The sequence below is a fragment of the Cynara cardunculus genome, assembly GCF_001531365.2.
Source record: "Cynara cardunculus var. scolymus isolate 2C chromosome LG 13, CcrdV1, whole genome shotgun sequence".
Lineage (NCBI taxonomy): Eukaryota > Viridiplantae > Streptophyta > Magnoliopsida > Asterales > Asteraceae > Cynara > Cynara cardunculus.
In genome coordinates, this window is record NC_037540.1 from 16614413 (window position 1) to 16635107 (window position 20695).

Sequence of the window (20695 nt, forward strand, 5' to 3'; positions counted from 1 at the left end):
TGGGTAGTGCTTCAAATCAGTGGTAGTTCAGATCAGTGGTAGTTCAGATGTCGGTGGCTATCGGAAATTTAGATCGACGGTGGTCGGAGGTGGTCGACGATGGTCACATAGGGTCTTATGAGATTAGAGTATATTGAGTTAAGGACATATTTGATAATTATTAAAACAGAGAATTTCATTCCATCAAAATATTATGTAGTTGCTAAGAAATGTTAAATTTTTTTATTTGTACGATTTTGAATATTCCTTTCCTAAAAAAAAATGAACCAAACTAGAGAATGAAATTTGATCAACAGAATTCAACATTCCAATTTCATCAGATTCTTTCAGAATCTGCAAACCAAACAACCCCTTGTATACTTAAGCAAACATATATTTGCTTGTTCAAAATTTACGAAGTCTGTTAAGATCAACATAAACAAAGTATGCAAGAATATACTTACTAGAACGTGTTTTTATTGATCGTGGATTGAGATGTATCCATTTTCCAAAAAAGGAGATTTGATTCCTAATTTCCTATCACCGATGGGGACAAAGACATAACAAGAGAACTTGGAATAAGGCTCGTTTCCATCCCTATATTGATACCGGTGTTTTTAAAAACTCACCACAGTAGCTGCCATGGCGACATGTAACTCAAGAGTCGTATTTGATTCGGCATGTATTTTTCACACATCATTAATATCATTGAGTAATAACAAAAAAACATGTATAGATAAAATTGTATAATATACATGCGATGTACAAAATTTTCAATAATAAAATCATTTCTTAAAAAAACGTGATGATATCTCGAGACTTTTGTAATTCGTTCGTTATCCGAAAATTCGAAGCTGTCGTGACACGGCTTTATACACTACCAACCCATAACTCCTTTCCTTTCCCCCACTTTCCTGGTTCCTACCTCAGACCTTCGTCGGAGCTTCCTCCGACGTCTTTTCATCCGCCATCACCGCCCTCCTTCTTCACAATCATTCCTCTGTGCATCGTCTTCCTCTCTCTTTAAAACATGTGCCAACCACCTAACTAGGTTTTTGTGCCTCTCTAATGCAGCAGCGACCACCGACTCTCATCCGGATTTCAATCAATCCGGAGGGAAAACGTCACCATGTTTGTTACTGCATCACCTTGTTGCCGCGCGCTTTCTCTTGGCCCACCTCTTCATTCTACGGCCGGAGTTAAGAATAAACTCTCAAAACCCTATGTCTCATTCAAATTCAAACGGACCACTCGCTTGTTAAAAGTACATTCTTCAAAGACATCGAGAAACGTAAGTTGGAATTTGCATTTTCATCTATTACTTCAATGTTAGTAGTGCATATCGGTTTTTTTATGAGCACAAATTATAATACAAGTAATTGAAAGTTTTCTGAATGAAACTTCGAGACATTTGCTCCATTGTGGATTGAATCATATGCAAGTTTCATATGAGCAAATATGTTATGATGCTTTTTTTTGTTGTTAGTTATGTTGTCAAGGGTTGTTAGAACAAATTGAGCGTTATATCCTTTTACCTTGTTGTTATCCATTTACAATAGGGAACATAAAGCAGTTCAAAGTTTGTATATCTGATATGTGAATGCCTGTGAATATCATATGCAAAAGACTCGAGGGCAATAGTTTCTTCAGTATCAAAGTTAGATATTACTGGAAATTCAGAAACAGTGTATATGAATGAATTACGAGTCTATTGATATGATTTTAACCTCATTTATCATGCTTTCCTTATTTTTACCTTTTGTATAAAAAACATAAAGCAAATTTGAATACATTTTCTGTTTGTTTAAGAGTATCTGTCATTCTTAAAACGCAAACAATGGACACCACTTTTAAGCTTTTTTCTGTAGCTGACCTGATTGGATTTTATGTTAACCTGTAGAATTGGAGATTTTCATGCTTTAAGCATGATGAATCTTCTTTGGAATATTCCGTCTCTGAGACTTCAGAAGATGTATTGCCAGGCGAGATGGTAGAACCAGAAAGAAAACAACCAAATGTGAAGCATGATTGGATTTCAAACATCAGAAAGGTAATTTTTCTTATCTAGTGCTTTCCTTAGTACTTCAATTGACATCAATGGAGATCGTTATGCCTATCATTATTTGACAATAACATCTGAGATTGGCAGGGATTCCATAGTGTTGTCTATTTTGAAAACAAATTAGCTAAAAGCAAACAGAATTAGATGCCAATCAATAGGATTTTCTTGGTAAACCTTACTGATGATATTGTTGTTGTAGTACAGTGGAGTGGTTCATATATCATAACCCTAAAGAAAATTTATCAAGGTGGGTTATCACTTACCATCTTTTCTCATTCCCAATCCTCTGAAAAATTCAACATAGATGCTAGGTGGATTAAGCAACTATAGGGAAAAAAACACAAAAGGATAAATGAGGCCACATGTCTTAAAACCACTCGCAATCCGGATATGTATAATCTCACTTGCATACATTAAGAGTAAAGCACGTACGTCGGTATGTGTGTTGGGGAGAGCAAGATTTGATTGGAAGAATGCTGTAGGTTGCTGACTTGATACCTGTTTAATCATGGCAAAATACGGTATGATTAACAAATAGAAATAACCTTACAACTTACAAGAGAATAGCTGAATAGTAGCCTTCTGGAACAAAGGAAGAGAGAGGTACAGTGAAATTATGGGGCGACGTCATGGTTTGTTGCCATTTGAGGATCTGAAAAAGATTGTTTCAATTATGTGGAAAAACTACACTTATGACCATGATCAGATAAAGATAAAGGGCTGCTGACTGTAAAAGTGTTAGTTGAATTGATCTGCTTTAGGTATATGTGTATTTAATCTCTTATATGCATGTGCATCCATTAAGGGAGAATCATTCAGAAACGGGGATTAGCTCGGATCATTGTGCAATGTCCTAATCAAATGCCTAGTGGAATGATCAAAGCCGATGATCAAAATGGATCAGTGCAAAAGGTTCTTGCTGTTAGTATATGTAATCATGTATCTGTTTTATGGCAGTTCGTTTTATCAATTAGGGAAATGTATGCTTGTCATAAATATTGGAGAATCACATAATTTAGATATCTTAACGGAGTAGTGCTTATGCAGTGATGTCATGCACAAGACAACTATATACACAAAAAGTTGAAGTTGGAAGGTGGGTGGGAGACCTGTGTGCTGTTTGACCTTTTAACTAATAATCACAACTTTTAGTATTTTGTTTTATCGTTTGTGCTTTATTATACCAAAGTATTTAAACAGATACTTTTTTCTCATTCTGTTTTCTTCTGATATATCCATACTTTAGTGGTAAAGTGTATTTCGTGTCTTTCTAATATAGTAATTTGGCAGGGTTAAGAAGTGGTAATCAAAGTGGTAAATAGTGTGGTTCATATTGCTGATATACTTGCATGCTATTTTCAGGTTGCAGATGCCACGTTTAGCTCAAAACCATGGACCGTGCCATGGACAGCCAAGACGATTTTGCAGGTGCAGCTCTTTGTATTTATTACTATATTCTTTGTTAGTTCATCTTTGCAGTCACCTAAACCATTACATACTCAGAATAGTCCATACAAGTCAGTTATTTGAAAATCCCTTTCAAGATGCAAAATGAATGTTTGCTGTAGTAAAGGTTGTGGTTATGGCTATGAGATGTAAAAGGGCAAGGGAAGGTAAAAACCCATTGTTCTTGGCAAATTTTTTGATGGGATGCCGATACTGTGTAAGATAAGGTAATGGGAAACTAGTGTACCTAGTGTTAAGAGAAATGCGGTCTAGAACAAGAAGAAAAGAGAACTTGGCATTTCTTGTGGGGATAAGCGATTAACAAGGCTGCATGCCATAAAGTCTCAATAGTCAGGTACACTACATTTACTAATTACGAGATCTCTAGGTTGATACTTTCAGCACTTCCTTAGGGTCAGTTTATTGGATAAATTTACACACAAGGAAAAAAATGGATAGTCACTTGCCAAGTAATATAAGAAGTTGATTCTGGTTGGAGACTAGTTTCTGTGGACAGCCACTTCTGACAATGTGACGTCTGGTGTTGTTAGAGGCATGCCTAGGTGCAATGATGGGAGGCTATGGTAGCTTGGCTTTCCTGAGGCACAGTGACTTCAGCGAGGCGTGCCTCGACCATGAAGTGTAGAGGGCTAGAGGCACAAGGCATACGAGGTGACTATTATTTCGAATAAGGTGACTTCAATTGTAGATTGAGGTTGAATAGGCACGCTATGGTTGGCGTGGTTGATTCCAACTTCAACTCTGGTGACGGAGACTCAGAACAGGTACCACAGATTCGAATGATGGTAAACAAGCTGGTTGAACTGCACTTATGAAATCAGCGAGGTATACTCCGCTTCCAGCTATGGTGTTGGCATGTGTCATGGAGATCGACTCGAATTCTGGAAGGCTGTAGCGAATGTGCCTGAGTAGCTATGTGTATTAGGTGAATGGATTTTTGATCCCGCCTCCAGTGCAGACATGCGACATGCTCGTTGATGCGAAATCTGGAGGACGATTGCGATGGATCTGACTGTCACTAATGAGTTATATTTAGTGTCTAAACAGTGTTTTGAAAAGCATCGGAGGATCTAGGATTTTGACCGAGTGCCTAAGCTTAACCGATTAAATGGGGATAAACGAATTATTACTCCATACATTAAGCAGTCTAGTTCTAATGTCTAAAATACAGTTGGAAGGAGTAACCTGGTAAGTTTGCCTTGCAACTAAAAATAAAAGCATACATAAGAAAAATAAATTCCATGAAAGGCTTAATGTGAGAGTTGCCTATTTCTCTATTATTATCATTATAATAATTTACAAATGAAATGATGAATTTACAAAATTAATTTGAGTTCTTAAGATTTGTTATTTTGCTTATAATAAAATAATGTTATAAATATTCTATATACAGTCAAACAAAATTTGAAACAACTTAATATTAGAATATAAAATCTTTTTATGACTAATAATATTAGATTATATAGAGCATTTGACATTTCTCAAATAGTTGGCTCATTACTAATAAATTGTCTTTTTCAAAGTCAGAAAATTTGCTCAATGGTCTCTTCAATGAACGAAAAAGAATCCAAAACATAATGGTTGTTGAGAAGAAGTTTCCAAGATAATGAACATAGGGGGTGGTCATTTGGGAAAAATTGCACAACTAGGAAATGACAAGCAATTGATTGTATCATTGGTCGTCTTTTTGGTGCTTTGCTCAGGTGAGTCAAACAGATAATATATAATAGAGTTTGGGACCCCTTTTGGCCTAATTTGACATTTTTATTCAAACTCAATTCGTCCCATCAACTTAATTCTGAACAGTATCGCTTAAGATGCTTAAATTTGTTATTTTTTCTCCTAAATTTTTAGGCTTCAGTTAGACAATTATTCCAAAGTCAGGATAATCTACCACCTGCCTCTGCCTATTTGCTTGCTTAAAGACTTCTAGGATATTGTTTATAACCATAATATAATATGTTGGAAAGACGAAATTATTAAGAACGGAATGTGTATCAATCTCTTCCAGCTGTTAGGAAGGGATCTGTTATGTTTAGAATGTGGATATTTGTCCAGCAGGTTAATTGCTGTAATTTAGGTAGTTTCCTTGTTATTTTTGTATTATAAAATATTGTACATCCCTGTGAAGGAATACATAGTTGAGAATATTTTTCAGTTCCCTTTTTGTTTCATGGTATCAGAGCCAAGTGATCACTACTGGCTAAAAGTTTTGGTTTGTGTTAAAACCATTGTTTCTCGTGTCTTGATTTGTTGGTAATCATCTTGTTTGGTTCCTTTCTGATATACCAACAATCTCAATAATGTCAGACTCTACCCAATCTTCTACCACTCATCAATCTTAAAACCAGACTCCACCCTCTTTCCCATCTGCAGAAATCAGTTCTTTCCTCCAAATTACCCAACATAAGCTCAACAGATTGAACTTCCGTGAATGGTTCCAATCTGTTCTACTCGTTATTAGTGGGAAAGGAAAGACTGGGTACTTAAGTTGTGAAACTAAGGCTCCAGACAAGAAGGATGAAAGTTACAAGGTATGGGAGGCAGAAAACTTCATTGTTATGGCATGGCTTGCCAATTCAATGAACCCCAACATTGGTAAAACCTATCTGTACTACAAAACATCCCATGAGATATGGAAGGAAGTTGGAGATGTATTCTGATCTTGAAAACACCTCACAGTGTTTCGAGATTAGATCGTCTCTACGTAATACCAGTCAAGGAGGAAGGTTCTTAACCGAGTACTGCAATGTACTAACAGAATTATGGCAGGAGATGGACGTCTTTTACAACATAAACTGGTCATGCAGTCAAGACAGTATTCGTTATGCCCAGATGCTTGAAAAAGACAGAATCTGTGATTTCCTTCACGGTCTCAACAAGGATCTAGATGTGGTTAGGGGCAAACTTCTTGGTACCAAACCTCTGCCCTTCCTTAGAGAAGTATTTGCGGAAGTACGACGAGAAAAAGTCGGAAAAAGGTGATGCTGCAGGCTCCAATAAATGTTGAAATCCAAGGATCTGCACTTGCTACCTACAGATCTGAAGGCCAAAGGAATGCAAAACCCAAGGGTATCAAGGTCTGGTGCGAGCATTGTGAGAAACCGTATCATACGAAGGACCAATGTTGGGACATCCATGGAACGCCAAACTGGACTCTTAGAAGGCAACAATCAGTGACTACTTCTACTCATGTTGTGTAGACCTCCTCAGAGAATATCTCGTCTCCAACCCCATTCATAACCGCCCAAATGGAAGTTTTAAAAACTCTTGCAGCCGACTAACTCTCAGGCAGGTAATAGGGCGCACCAAGGTAAGTATATTCTAGGATTCTATCATCCCTCTTAAAAGGAAATATTTTGTAGGGTGGATCGTAGATAACAGTCTTCTGATCATATGACCAGAAACATACAATTATTGAGAGAATTTAAACCAACCACCAACTGTATTACTGTCACATTGCTGATGACAAGGTTTCTTGAGTTACCGGCTCCGAGAGTATCATTTACAATGACTTAAAACTGAATTCAGTTTTATATGTGCCAAACCTTCGGTTTAATTTACTATCAGTTACTAGACTCCTCAAGGATCAAGACTGTGTTGTCACTTGTTTTCTTACCATTGTGAATTTCAGGAGCGGTCTTCGAAGGAATCTCATGGTATCTACTACTTACTTGGTTCTCCATATAAACCCCCTCATCAAAAACAACTTTCTCTATCTACCATGTTCGAGTCTAATGTTCTGTTATGGCACCAATGATTAGGTCATCCTAGTTTTGATTATTTTCACCGGTTGTATCCACATCTATTTATCAATAAAAGTCATTTGGGGTTCCAATGTGAAAGTTGTGTTCTTGCAAAACAAACTCGAAAAACTTACCTAAACTATACCTACAAACCATCTCAACCATTCAGTATAACCCATAGTGATGTATGGGGTCCATTACGTACTCGAAGTATCAAGGGCAATCATGATACACAATGATATACCTCCCTGTTTTTGGGGTGAAGCCTCCTCACATCAGCCTATTTAATCAATCAACTTCCTTCCAAAATCTTGAGTATTTCAACCCCCATACGAAGTCTTCAAAAGAGTTCCCCTATTCTTCGAGTTCTAAACTCTCTTTCCCCACGTGTTTTTGGCTACACAACCTATGTTTCTATCTCGTGGGAAATTGGACCCCAGAGCTCTCAAGTGTATTTTTGTGGGTTACTCACCTACTAAAAAAAGGGGTACAAGTGTTACTGTCCGACCTCAAAAAGGGTGTTTATTATCTGTGATGTCACATTCTTCGAAGCACAAAACTTTTATCCCACTGTATCTCTTCAGGGGGAGATTCTCAATGTCCACTGGGATCCCTCAATCTCTCTTCCTGTGTCTCTATCTGAGCCTAGTCCAATCTCCAGTTCAACCCTTCCAGCCCATGAGAAGTCGGTTAAGGGGGAGATGCAAAACTCTCCTAGGTCCAAGCAGAGTCAGTTCAAGGGGGAGATACTCAACTACCCCCTTTCCAAGTATATCCCAGAAGACCAAGACCTGGTAATTGCCAATCAGCAGCACCTGAACCACCTGTTTCTGCAGAATCTCAGGAACCGGAACCTATTGCACCTCAAGATTCTAACGATCTTGATGTCCCCATTGCTATCCGGAAAGGGGTTCGAACCTGCAGATACCCATTGTTAGCTCATCTCTCATACAGTAAGCTTTCTCTGAATTACAAGGCATTTCTATCACAGGTGGATGAGGAAGCGACTCCCATAAATATTCATGAATGCAATCCAAAAAGGAAGAATGCAGTTATGGAGGAAATGAAAGCTCTTAAAGAAAACAAGACATGGGAGGTTGTTAAAACTCCAGCGGAAGAAAAGTAATTGGGTGCAAATGGTTGGGGCTGATGGAAAAATCGAAAGATACAAAGCCAGGTTGGTTGCTCAGGGCTACACTCAGACTTATGGAATCGACTATGAAGAGACGCGTAGCAAAACTAAATTCCATGCGAGTCCTACTCACACTTGCAGCAAACTTGGATTTGGATATGCACCAATTGGATGTAAAAAATGCGTTCCGTAATGGAACGTTAGAAGAAGATGTGTACATTAAGCTGCCTCTTGGTTTTGAAAAAAATGAGGAGCCAGGTCAAGTATGTAGATTAAAGAAGTCTTTGTATGGTTGAAATAGTCACCATGGGCATGGTTTAAAAGACTCTGCATAGTTATGAAGCAATTTGGATACGTGCAGAGTCAAGCCGATCACAGCCTGTTTGTGAAACACTCTAGTGATGGTAAGAAGTCGATACTACTCGTATATGTCGGTGATATGATCATCACAGATGATGATTCTCACGAAATTGAGAATTTGAAAAAACAATTGCAATCCGTGTTTAAAGTTTAAGGACTTTGGAAAGCTTCAATATTTCCTTTGGAATCGACATTGCTCGAAGCAAACAAGGAGTACTCATCTCACAACGGAAATATGTCCTAGACCTTCTAAGAGAGACAGGAAAATTGGGGTGTAAACCAGCAAGTACCCCCTTAGAACGGAACTGGAAGTCTAAAATCAGCGACAATGATCCTCCGGTTGATCGAGAGCAATAGCAACGACTTGTAGGTAAGTTAATCTATCTATCTCTCACGCGTCCTGATATTGCATATAGTGTGAATGTTGTGAGCCAGTATATGCACTCTCCCACTAAGAGACACCTGGAAGTCGTTCACCAAATCCTCAAATACTTGAAAGGTACACCTGAGAAGGGATTACTATTTAGGAAAACCAAAAGAAGGGGTGTCGAAGGATTTGTTGATGTTGATTGGGGTTTGGGGAGGCTCAAGCGATGCTAAGTCGACAACATGTTACTGCACTAAAGTATGGGGGAACGTAGTTACTTGGAGAAGCAAGAAATAACAGTAGTGGCTAGAAGCAGTGCCGAGTACAGAGCCATAGCTTAGGGAATATGTGAACTGATCTGGATTCAGTGGCTACTAGAAGAGCTCAACGAGAACACAAGTGGACCAGTCAAGCTAAACAGTGATAGCGAATCTGCAATTGCTATACCTCATAATCCTATTCAATACGACAGGATGAAGCATGTCCGGATAGACAGACACTTCATCAAGACTGAGGTAGAAAACGGTACCATCAGCCTCCACTTTGTACCAACAAAACAGCAGGAAGCGGATATGTGTACTAAAGCCTTGATGAAATCAGATTTTGAATGCAATGGGTCAAAGTTGAGAATGTAGGATACATATTCACCAACTTGAGGAGGAGTATTAGAAAAAAGGAAATTATCAAGAAAGGAATGTGTATCAATCTCCTTTAGCTGTTCAGGAAGGGATCTGTTATGTTTAGAATGTGGATATTTGTCTAGCAGGTAGTTTACCTTGTTAATTTTTTATTATAAAATATTGTACATCCATGAAGGAATACATAGTTTAGATTATTTTTCAGTTCCCTCTTTGTTTCATAATATAATGGGTACAAGTGATATTATGTGAGTGGGTTTATTTTGTAATATAACCAACCAGATTGCATTTAGGTTTATTTTATTTTATTCACTATTTTCTTTGGAAAGAAATAATGATTTATTAATGTAAGTTTTTCACTCTTTAGCACTTTGTTCGTTAAAAATAAAAAAATTATATCATTATTGAAGTTTTTAAATCTCGTGACTTTTTAGTATTGGTCAAAACATGAAATGATATATTTCTTCATCATTAAAGTATGAATTTTTTTGAAAGAGAAGTTGTTTGCACTGAGGCATGCACCTGGCCTCAATACTGGCCCAGAAGGGAACTTTGCGCCCCTGTTCGCCCCGTCCCTTAAATAACTCGAGCAATATTCATGGTCAAAACACTTGTTATGTAATGCCATTTTGTACATTTGTTCATAAGCATGAAAAGTTTTGAGACCCATTGTAGTACTCTTAGTGTAGGGCTATTGTAGACTTGTAGTTGCCAATTGGGAGTAGGGATGGAAATGGGGCGGGTAGTGCATCCTCCATCCCCGACCCGAACAGGTTTGAGGTACCCAACATTTAGTGAAAAAACAACAAAAACATTGTATTTTAAAATAAGAATTACAATAATCATCTCTAATTTACATACTGATATTGAAAATCAAATATATTTCTTATATAATTACTAGTTGTATACCCGCTGCAAATGCAGCGAGACGTAAAACTTTCTTGTAAACCACAAAAAAGAGATAATTCAGCGACTTTGCAAGAATAGAACAGTCAACATCATGGTTGCTGTCATCAGGTTGATCATGAACTTGAAGCTTAGCTTTGTGCAAACCTATTTTCACAGAAGATTTTTTTGGGATATGAAATGTGTACACGTTAAACTTCAAGTGGCGCTCTGATATATAGAAATAAAGAGATATCAAGCAAAAATTGTGAACTTTTCAGCATTTTGATTCCATTGGATTTGTCCTAATTGCTTAAATCCTCAGAGCAACATTTATATTTTTCACGCCTACAGTTATCAAACTACTGGTTACTACCTTTTGCATATGTATTTGTTGAAAAATATGTATACAGCTTTGTAGACAAACTTAAGTTAGACCAACCCACAAGCCACATAAAAAACCTAGATGAACCCTAATGCAGACTGCAAATTCTAGGACTTAAAAATCAAAATCATGTTTAATTCTCCAACTAAACACATATGGATAAACAAATCAGACTCAAATACTCTAATTTTTTTTGTACAGAATCATACTCTAATTCACCTCTAATCACTTGAAGATAAAAAAAGATTACAAAAATATCTCCTAAAAATGTTGAATTCTTCAAGTAATAACATACGCTTGCACAAATCAACTACTTTACGACAACATTGTACATTCTAGCCAAATTTAAACGAACAAACTCCAATTAAACAACTTAACATACAACCAAAAGAACAAATCTTTAACTTAAGTTTGTCCTAAAATAAGTGTCTAAATTCGAATAGCGTCTATCTACAACGATAAAAAGCATAGTGTTTTTAAGCCGATTCAATTGATTCTCATTCATTGTACCTGCTTAATGTGCTTTATTCTTCAAAATTGGGATAGGTGTTGTTAGCTATTTGGCTTGTGAATACAACATGATCTACCTCATGTCAATACGATAAATTTCAAGATTCTAACTCCATCAAAGAATAAGCTCTTGGTCTTTCCCCCATGGTTCGTACCGAAAATTGTTTCAGCATTTGAAATTCAATCTATAGTACATCAGTCTAGGAATTTTCAACAGTGGCCAATTTAGTGCATACAAAATGTGTCCATCTAAAAAGAAGTTGTCAATCAATCTCGAGATTCCTTAAAAAATATCTTTACAAATCTTACCTCATGACCTACATTCCAAATAGATATTCATAAACTATACGTTTAATTAGATCATCATTAGTCATTAGCTTATATATACAAATACCAATCCTAAAGATACAAACACATGCAACAACTTGTGTAGTTTCTTAGACTAACCCACAATCCACATAAAATACCTATAGGAACCCCCAATGCAGACTTCAAATTCTAGGACTTCAAAATAAAATCATGTCTGATTCTCCAACTAAACACACATGGATTACTTCTTTATCCACTTGAGCAAAAAATTCGTCTTGACCCAAATTTCTGTTAACGAAAAAACACCATCTTTAGTAACCTGGATCATCTTGACCCAAATTTTTCTGGATTATCTTGCCAACCACCATGTGATATAGGTCTTATCTATCTACATTTTTTTCCAAAATTCCCTTTATCTTAATGTTGTTTATCTATGCAAAAACATTCTATTAGTATGATTAGAAAAATTGTAAAACTCTAGAGGTTAATATTCTTCATAAAACTTTTCAGATCAGTAAATAATTTGTCTATCAAACCATAAGGGGGCGTTTGGTTTGTCGGAATCCGCCGGAATCTGGTGGAATTGGAATGGTCAATTCTGTTGACCAAATTCCATTCCAACGTTTGGTTACCCATGGAATKGAATTGAATTCCAAAGATTCCATCATTTGAGGATTTCACCATTCCTTCCTAGAACTGATGGAATTGAAACCCATTCCATCTAAATATGTGTAAATGACAAAAATACCTCATGATTACTGCTTGCTTCCAATTTCTGCTTATCAAACACCAAAATCAAAACGATTATTGCTTGCTTTCGATTTCTGCTTATGATGCTCTCGACCGATTACTGCTTGCCTCCAATTTCCTCAATAAATGTTCAAACAAACCAGATTTGAGAACCAGATATAGGTTCACTGTTGCCAACACCCTCTAAACCTCTTTCCCTCTTTGAAGCTTCGACCTTGCAACTCCAAAAATTTGAAACCAACCAAACACTTGGTCAAACCTGATAACATTCCATTCCCATTCTTTCCTGATTCCAATTCCTTTGACAGATTCTATTCCTTCAGAAATCATTCTGTGAACCAAATGCCCCTAAGATTCCATTCTTTATCCATTTGAGCAAAAATTTCGTTAATACTTAGAGGAACCCAATGCAAACTGCAAATTTTAAGACTTCATCATGCATTCTAACTAAATTTAAACGAAGACCTCAAAGACACGGGAAATATACGATGATCATTCAAAAAATCACTTAAAATTTTCTTCCTGTTTAGACGCCACCTGTCAAATTTCCAATAAGCATTGATATTCTTCCCCAAAAATCTACGTAAAAGTGGAGAAGATAAACATGTTGGTAATGTAAATATGTGAAATTGAGTTCTACGACAATTACTGTGGTGAACATTTGAGTTCTACAACAATTATCGTGGTGTATTTTTGGGTTCTACAACAATTTTAGAAACTGTGAGAAGTATCCTACCTTATTTGGTACCGGTGAACAAAAATTAACAAAATTGAGAGATGAAGATAGAATCCGAAGTAGAGATGAAGTTGTAGACGCAAAATTACCAATGCTCAAAGTGCCAACTTTGGACATACAAGAATCTTGAATAGTTTATCGCTGCAGAAAGGGCATTTGGAGGGGCAGGTTACATCCCAAAATTGGGAGCAATTGAGAGAGCCAAATAATCGATTCTCCAATTGTCGATTGGTAGTGATTGAGAGAGCAGGAAAGAGCGAAATGTGGAGGGGGTAGTAAGGAGAGGACTCTGGGTGACGTCGGAAAAGAGGGACGATGAGGTAGGGTTGATGTTCACCTTGTACATAGTGTATACATAAGCGGTGTGAAATGAAAAATCAAAAATGAAAAATAAGTTTTAAAAATAACTCAATATGTATTTATCATATTTAATAATATTCTTAAATCCAAAAATATTCCATATTGGACTCATTTTGAAGATACTAAAGAGACAATTATAATGGTATAATTTATAAAAAAAAGAAAACGCTTATTTTAATATATTTTAGTTAATATATGATTATTATGTTAATATGAGAAAGTTGTGAAACGAAAAATGAAAAAGAAAGGGATATAAAGTAAATTAAATAACTAATTATAAGGGTATAAAGTGTAATTTAAAAATTAAAATTAATTTGATTTTTATAACAATGGGGATCGTGGGAGGTTGTGTAGCTTCCAAAGTAGTACATTAAGTGTAAGGGGTAGTAGCTCTTAATTTTCAACATTAACTGTTTTACACACTTATAGATAAAGGTATATAAATATATGCATACACACGTATATATATATACACATATATTCAACAAAATTAAATATATATATATATATATATGTATATATATACATATATTCAACAAAATAAAAGTATATATATATACATATATTCAACAACATAAAAGTTTAATATCGGATAAGGGGTGGGTAGTGTCATACCCGACCCGACCCGACCCGACCCTGACCCCCCATCCCGATCTCGCTTCGAGTATGAACACAGACCACCGTCCCCGCCTCGTTAGGGTTGGGAAAATTTCCATCTCTAGTTGGGAGGCTAAAATTTTACATTCTTCTTGTTAGAAAGGGTGGCTTGATATGCAATGTGTAGAAGAGAATGTGGTGTGGCAAGTGTCGATATCTTCCATGCTAATTCACATGTTGCCACTTTAAGCTCCAAAGGTTTCTGAAGAAAAATGTCAAGAGTGTCATGCAAACACAATAAAAAAGGAAGGTGAAATGGCAAATGCAAATAATATAGTAAATGATCTTCATTAGTAGCTCCTCCTTATTTGTATTTCTCATCTTCCAAAGGTGAAGATTCATATATCAATCTTCTTTGTAGAGTAAAAAGGTCCATGTCAGATGTTTTGCACTTTTAAGTATTTTGGGTCGTTACCTCTTACCAGTTTTGGCTTTTGCTTAGCCCAGACTACAAGATGGGTTAGGCATGATGTCTAGGCCTTAAAAATCTGTTAGCTATGCCCACAGGCATATGCCCCCTTGTAGCTTAGCTAGGCTTATACCCTTTGCTCGGCCTGAAGAAAGGTCAAGGCCATGGCCAAGACGTTCCTTAACAGTTGTGTGATTGATGTGCGTAAGCTTGCTTGAGCAAATCTTACAAAGCAACATAATCTTACAGCCTACAATTTATTCGAGTTCCCTATAGGGTCCGTGCTTTCATTAGGTCTCACATGTAGATGGCTTAGTGTATCTCCAATCCACTCCCTCATATTTTAACTATTGTAGGGAGCCAAAACCAAAAAAAACATCATTCCTATCACCCCTACCTAATTTGCATTATGTCACTCCCCACATGTAGGAGCTTCTATAACATATTTACTCTAGTTTATTATTATTTGTTTTATAAATAATTAGAAAGGTAAATTATATGTCTATTAAAGTAAACAAAACATCATTAAATAATTGTTTAATTTTAATGTGGAGAGCATGATTGGAGTCGCAACGTTAAAAAACATTCCTTACACTAATTTCTAGGCAAAAATAATTCCCTACATTAACTTAAATGTTGGGAGTATGTTTGGAGATCCTCTAATGCTTTTTTCTAAAAGTGTAATAATATTAATATATGGCAAATACTCACGCATACTCCTCACCTTTGGTGAGGTTGAACCCTTGACCTCCTGGGAGGCTGGGCTCTACCAGTGATCCAGATACCATTGTGCATATGACCCTTTGGTTTATGCTTGTGCTTATTCTTACCAGGTAGAAAACCTCACATGTTTGGCTTTTATAATAACAAGACATGTAGGCATGTTGATTGGTAATATCAGTAATCTTTCATGCGGTCCGAAATTAATTGCCTAGGGGAAGAGGGAAGTAAAATCTAACCAATTAGGTAATTGTGAGTATAGATCAACTGATCTTTACATTATTTTAACTTTATAACAAATGCTGATCTGTCATCTTTTTCTATCCACATGAGAATTTTGAGATGCAGCTTGTAAGTAGATGAACAGCATGTGTCAACGTTGGAAGCTCAGGAGTTTAGTATTTGTTATAAGAAACAGCATGCATCAATGTTACAAATAATTTATTTGACAATGCAGGTAATGCTCTTCTGGATTGCCTCATTTTGGCTGGTTGGATCATGGATAATACCATTTGTAGCTCACATGGCAGGTTTCAGAAAGGAGTCCCTAACATACAGAGGACAGGCGTTGTACAGCCTTTTAACAGACGTGGTGGAGGGTATTGCTGGGATTGCGATCCTTAAGCTTTGCCTTGCAAGGTTTCGTCCCCTTTCATCTGATTGGTTCAGGTTTAGCTTTGAAGGGAACTGGCAATTTGATGTTGGTTTAGGATGCCTTATGTTCCCTTTGGTCAACCGGCTCTCACAGGTTAACCTGAATTTATTGCCCATGCCTCCCCCTACTCCTGTCACGATCTCAAATGTCGAACAGTCAATTGTTGCACGAGATCCAATGGCGATGGTGCTTTATGCCATAGTGGTTTCAGTTTGTGCCCCTATCTGGGAGGAGATTGTCTTTCGAGGGTTTCTTCTCCCTTCCTTGACGAGGTACATGCCTGTATGGTGCTCAATATTGTTGAGTTCATTAGCTTTTGCCTTGGCGCATTTCAATTTGCAGAGAATGCTGCCCCTTGTATTCTTAGGGATCGTAATGGGTACCCTTTTTGCACGATCAAGAAACTTATTGCCGCCCATGCTGTTACACAGCCTTTGGAATGCCTTTGTATTTGTAGATCTTATGAGGTGATGTTCCTCAGGTCCCAGTTGCTATTTCTTTTCACATTTTGTATAAGCATACGGTTGTTTTCTTATTATTGATCCAGTTAGATGTTCATTCAGTTATTGACGTAGTATAGGATCATTCTCTTACAACATTTTTTGCCAAATTCGGTATTGATCTGTGTAAATGAATATTAATGAGAGCTGATGATGAACACATTGCTGTTCAAAACTGATATCCAGTCTTAAGCATGTGTGTGATTTGTGGTGTATGAACTGTCAAGGGGCCCTTCCAAATAGTATCTACGTTTAGGTTTATTTAAGTTGGGTGGTACTTATTGGGATTTGTTTATATAATCTCAGGTCTTACAAATTGGATATTGATGTGTAAATGAATATTAAAAGAAAGCTGTTAAACGAACACATTGATTGCTGTTCACAATCTGATATTAAGCATGTGTATGAACTGTCAAGTGGTCCTTCTAGACAGTATCTAGCTTTAGGTTTTTGAAGTTGGATAGTTATTTGGATTTGTTCATGATCTTAGGTCTTTCAAATTTGTTGAAAGAAATTAAGGATGCTCAAGTGACTTTCATTTGTGTGCCTAATTGTAGATCTTTTCTCTAGTTAGACCCTAAACAGCATGATTATTACAGTTGAGTCCATCTGTCAGTTTGATCACTTCTCCTTGCAAATTGATATGTAATATGTTCCCCACAATTAAGAAACCGTTTTGATCTTGGTGATTGGTTTTTATTCATGAAGAGCGGTTTTTCATATTTCTTGAAAGAAATCAATGATGCATTTTCTTTGACTTATTAGGGAAACTTTACTCCAGCAACATTTAGGGGGCGTTTGGTTAATCAGAATCCGCCGGAATCTGAATGAATTGGAATGGTCAATTTCGTTGACCAAATCCCATTCCAATGTTTGGTTACCCATGGAATGGAATTGAGGATTTCATCATTCCTTCCTAAAACTGATGGAATTGAAATTCATTCCATTCAAAATTGTGTAAATGACAAAAATACCCTCATCTTCTTTCTCCTTTTTCGACTTCTCCAAATTCAGCACGATTCTTGATTGGAAACCTCCTTGCCGGCCATCATCATCCTCCCATGGTCGGTGATACTAGAAATAAAAAACAAAAGGAAATCCTTGCTCTAAACCTATGCTGTTATATCGGTCAGAATACGAAATATCGGTCAGGACCGATATTCGATATATCGGTGATATATCGGTGATATATCGGAAATAGCGGTTAACATAATATTTCTTAGAATTATATATATAATATGCATTAATTAGAGTTTAGAAATATAGTTTCAAAGTCTGAAGAGATCGAAAAGAGAGACCGAGAAGTCGAAGTCGAAGTCTGAAGAAGAAGTCGAAGTCGAAGTCTGAAGACTGAAGTTGAAGTCGAAGTGTGAAGAAGAAGTCGAGACTCTGAAGTTGAACGTGAAGAAGTCGAAGTCTAAAGAAAGAAGAAGACGTTGTGGAACTATTTTAAGATTCAGACCTAATTTTATTATCAGCCCAAAAAATTAGGCCCATGGAATAACAAATTTAAGTTATCAGCCCAAAAAATTAGGCCCATGAAATAACAAAATAAGTTATCAGCCCAAATTTTTAAACCTTATAAAATCGGTATATCGGACCGATTTTTACCTCAAAATATCGCTAAAAATCGCTAAATATCAGAAAATATCGCCGACAATATCGTTCCCGATATTTTGACCGATATTTGAGTTCCGATATTTTTTTTCGAGCGATATCCGATATATCGACGATATATCGCGATATTAACAGCATAGCTCTAAACTAGAAATAAAACCTCCTTGTCAGCCATCATCATCCCCCTCCCCTGTTTAAACCGATGTGAGATTTTGTCCCTGCAGTGTTTGAACAGATTCAACGGAAGCACTGGTGATTCAGGGATTTGTCCCTGTGTTTGTACGTTTAAACCCATGTGAGATTTCGTCCCTGCGGATTTAGAAGGCAGATTTGTGAATGGTTTGTCGTGCAGAGCTACAGATGAATGAGGGAAAGAAAGATAAAAAAATAAAAGAAAAAGGAGAAGGTTGTTACAAAAGAAGATGTTGGTAAGGAAGAGTAAAAGAAGAAGGATGCAGATGAGGAAGCTGGTGAGGTGCAGAATGGGGAAGAGAGGGTAAAAAAAATTGTTCTCCATATGTAATGTAACTAAAAAAATGAAAGAAAGGGTATTTTTGTCCTTTGTCGTCATTCCATTCCAATTCTGTTGCAAACCGAACAGGCAGATTCCAATTCATTAAACAGATTACATTCCATTCTTGTCAACCAAACACTTGGTTAAACCTGATAACATTCCATTCCAATTCCTTTGACATATTTCATTCCTTCAGAAATCATAATGGCGAACCAAACGCTTAGATGCTTTCAAATTTGCTTCCCTTAGAAAAAGAAAGAATGGATGAGGATTCTGCCCTCTCTCTCTCTCTGTGTCATAAAAACATTGATTAATATGCAACATGTTTACATTTTCTTCTTTGGTTCTGAAAGAGGTCTGCTGTGTGATATAAAAGCCATATGCCATCTCTTCTTTAGCTAGACCCTAAACAGCTTATCGACCTGTCAATTTGATAACTTCTTTGCAAATAGATATGATCTGCACAATTAGAAATCCCTGTTTGGAGAAGGTAGTGGCTTTTGAATGTCTACATATTCTAACAAGTGCCTTTCTGTCCTCAAAGAAGGATATCAGAAGGGGACCATTTGGTTGGTTCCAAAGTCTCTTTCTGCTTATGGTTTCTGCCCTAGTTACATTGCCTCATGTCCATTTCGTTCCCCGACAACGGTTGGGGACCAATGTCTGCTATTTTTGTTTGTTTAGTTTGATTGGGAATAATTGTTTGTAGTTTTGAAGAACGTTACTGTCTTTTTGGCACTGAATACCTTGGGAAGCTGTAAACCACCCACCACTCAGATTGCTGGTGGATGTAAATGCCTAAAACTCCCAGTCCAATAGAATTTAGGATATTTTCTTCTTCAGATTCTGCACAAATCTATATTTAGCTTGGTATTGATCATATATGGTTGCATGCAGGATTTTCTCTCCCACCCTACGAAGTCATCATCTTGTGGTGCAGACAAAACCAATTATATGACCCAACAACAGATAAGCAAATACCAAGAACACCAACTTGTCAAATATCTAGTGTTTGTTGAATCCAGTTTATCATGCATGACCAATTCATTTGTTACCACACTCATAAAAAACCCCAATCTTGACCTTCATTGCCTTTTCTGTTTCCTGCCCACTTACTTTCATGGAAAGTGACTGACTAGGTGAGACATAACTAAGTTTTAAGCCTATTTTTTTTTTCTCTCTTTGGTACTACTCTGACATCTAGAGTTCTGAACCACCTGAGTGCCATTAAGTTATGCTGTATGTTTTGACTCATCATTATTCTTCAAATAATCTACTGGTATCATATTATGTAACTTCTAATGACTGAAGTTGTCAAGGACAATGACCTATGATAGGAGCTCTTTGGAGACGCAGGATTAGAGTTGTTAACTGGGGGTGGGGACCCGTAGCTACCGTAAACGAGAGGAAAGAAGTTGGAGAGGTAGAGGGTAGGAGGGAGGAATAATGAGGCGTCTAGGGGGGTGGGTAGTTATTCAAACCTTTGCTCTGTTCCGTTTACTACTTTAGGGTCCATTTACCAAATGCTTATCATTACCAGATTAACATGTCAAGGGCCGAGAATCTTACCCATAAGAGGCAAGGCAAGGAATAAGAGTCTTACATGGTAAGTGAGGTTTATCATTCTTATTGATAAGTGCTTACCATGTACGAGTGTTGCATAGGATGCCATTTTGATAACCAAAAATCTTACATGAGAGTGGTGACTCATACCTAAGCGTTTTGGTAAATTGCTGCTTAGTTCTTTTTTTTTTTTTTTTTTTTTGAAGAGTCTTATTTGAACTCTTCTTCTTTTTCCTTCTTTTTCATCAAACTTCATGACAACCTTCATTGAAATTTGCGGATCAAACTTTTCTTTGACATACTCTTTTGAAAATCCTGGGTCTTTACAGAATAACCAGTCTACTCTTTATAGAGGTAAGATCTGCATGCATCCC

The 20695-nt window shown here is 36.8% G+C and overlaps 1 protein-coding gene across 3 annotated transcripts; it reads left to right on the top strand.

Moving 5' to 3' along the window:
* Positions 1–882: 882 nt before the first annotated feature.
* Positions 883–16798, top strand: LOC112524199. Of its 3 annotated transcripts, none has more exons than XM_025133925.1 (5): positions 883–1270; positions 1880–2029; positions 3404–3469; positions 15930–16399; positions 16495–16798. In XM_025133925.1, exons 1-5 carry the CDS (start codon positions 1109–1111, stop codon positions 16667–16669), a joined length of 1023 nt encoding a protein of 340 aa, XP_024989693.1. In that variant the 5' UTR covers positions 883–1108; the 3' UTR covers positions 16670–16798. The 3 variants fall into 3 exon arrangements, with proteins under 3 accessions (XP_024989693.1, XP_024989695.1, XP_024989692.1); XM_025133927.1 differs by lacking the exon at positions 16495–16798 and having other exon boundaries at positions 15930–16111; positions 16221–16307; XM_025133924.1 differs by having other exon boundaries at positions 15930–16798.
* The last annotated feature ends 3897 nt before the right edge of the window (positions 16799–20695 follow it).

Excerpts from the sequence above, each read along its gene's own strand:
- LOC112524199 (XM_025133924.1), top strand. The coding sequence starts at position 1,109 with ATGTTTGTTACTGCATCACCTTGTTGCCGCGCGCTTTCTCTTGGCCCA. Across the intron at positions 1,271-1,879 it reads CTTCAAAGACATCGAGAAAC|AATTGGAGATTTTCATGCTT; the intron begins GTAAGTTGGAAT and ends GTTAACCTGTAG. Across the intron at positions 3,470-15,929 it reads CAGCCAAGACGATTTTGCAG|GTAATGCTCTTCTGGATTGC; the intron begins GTGCAGCTCTTT and ends TTGACAATGCAG.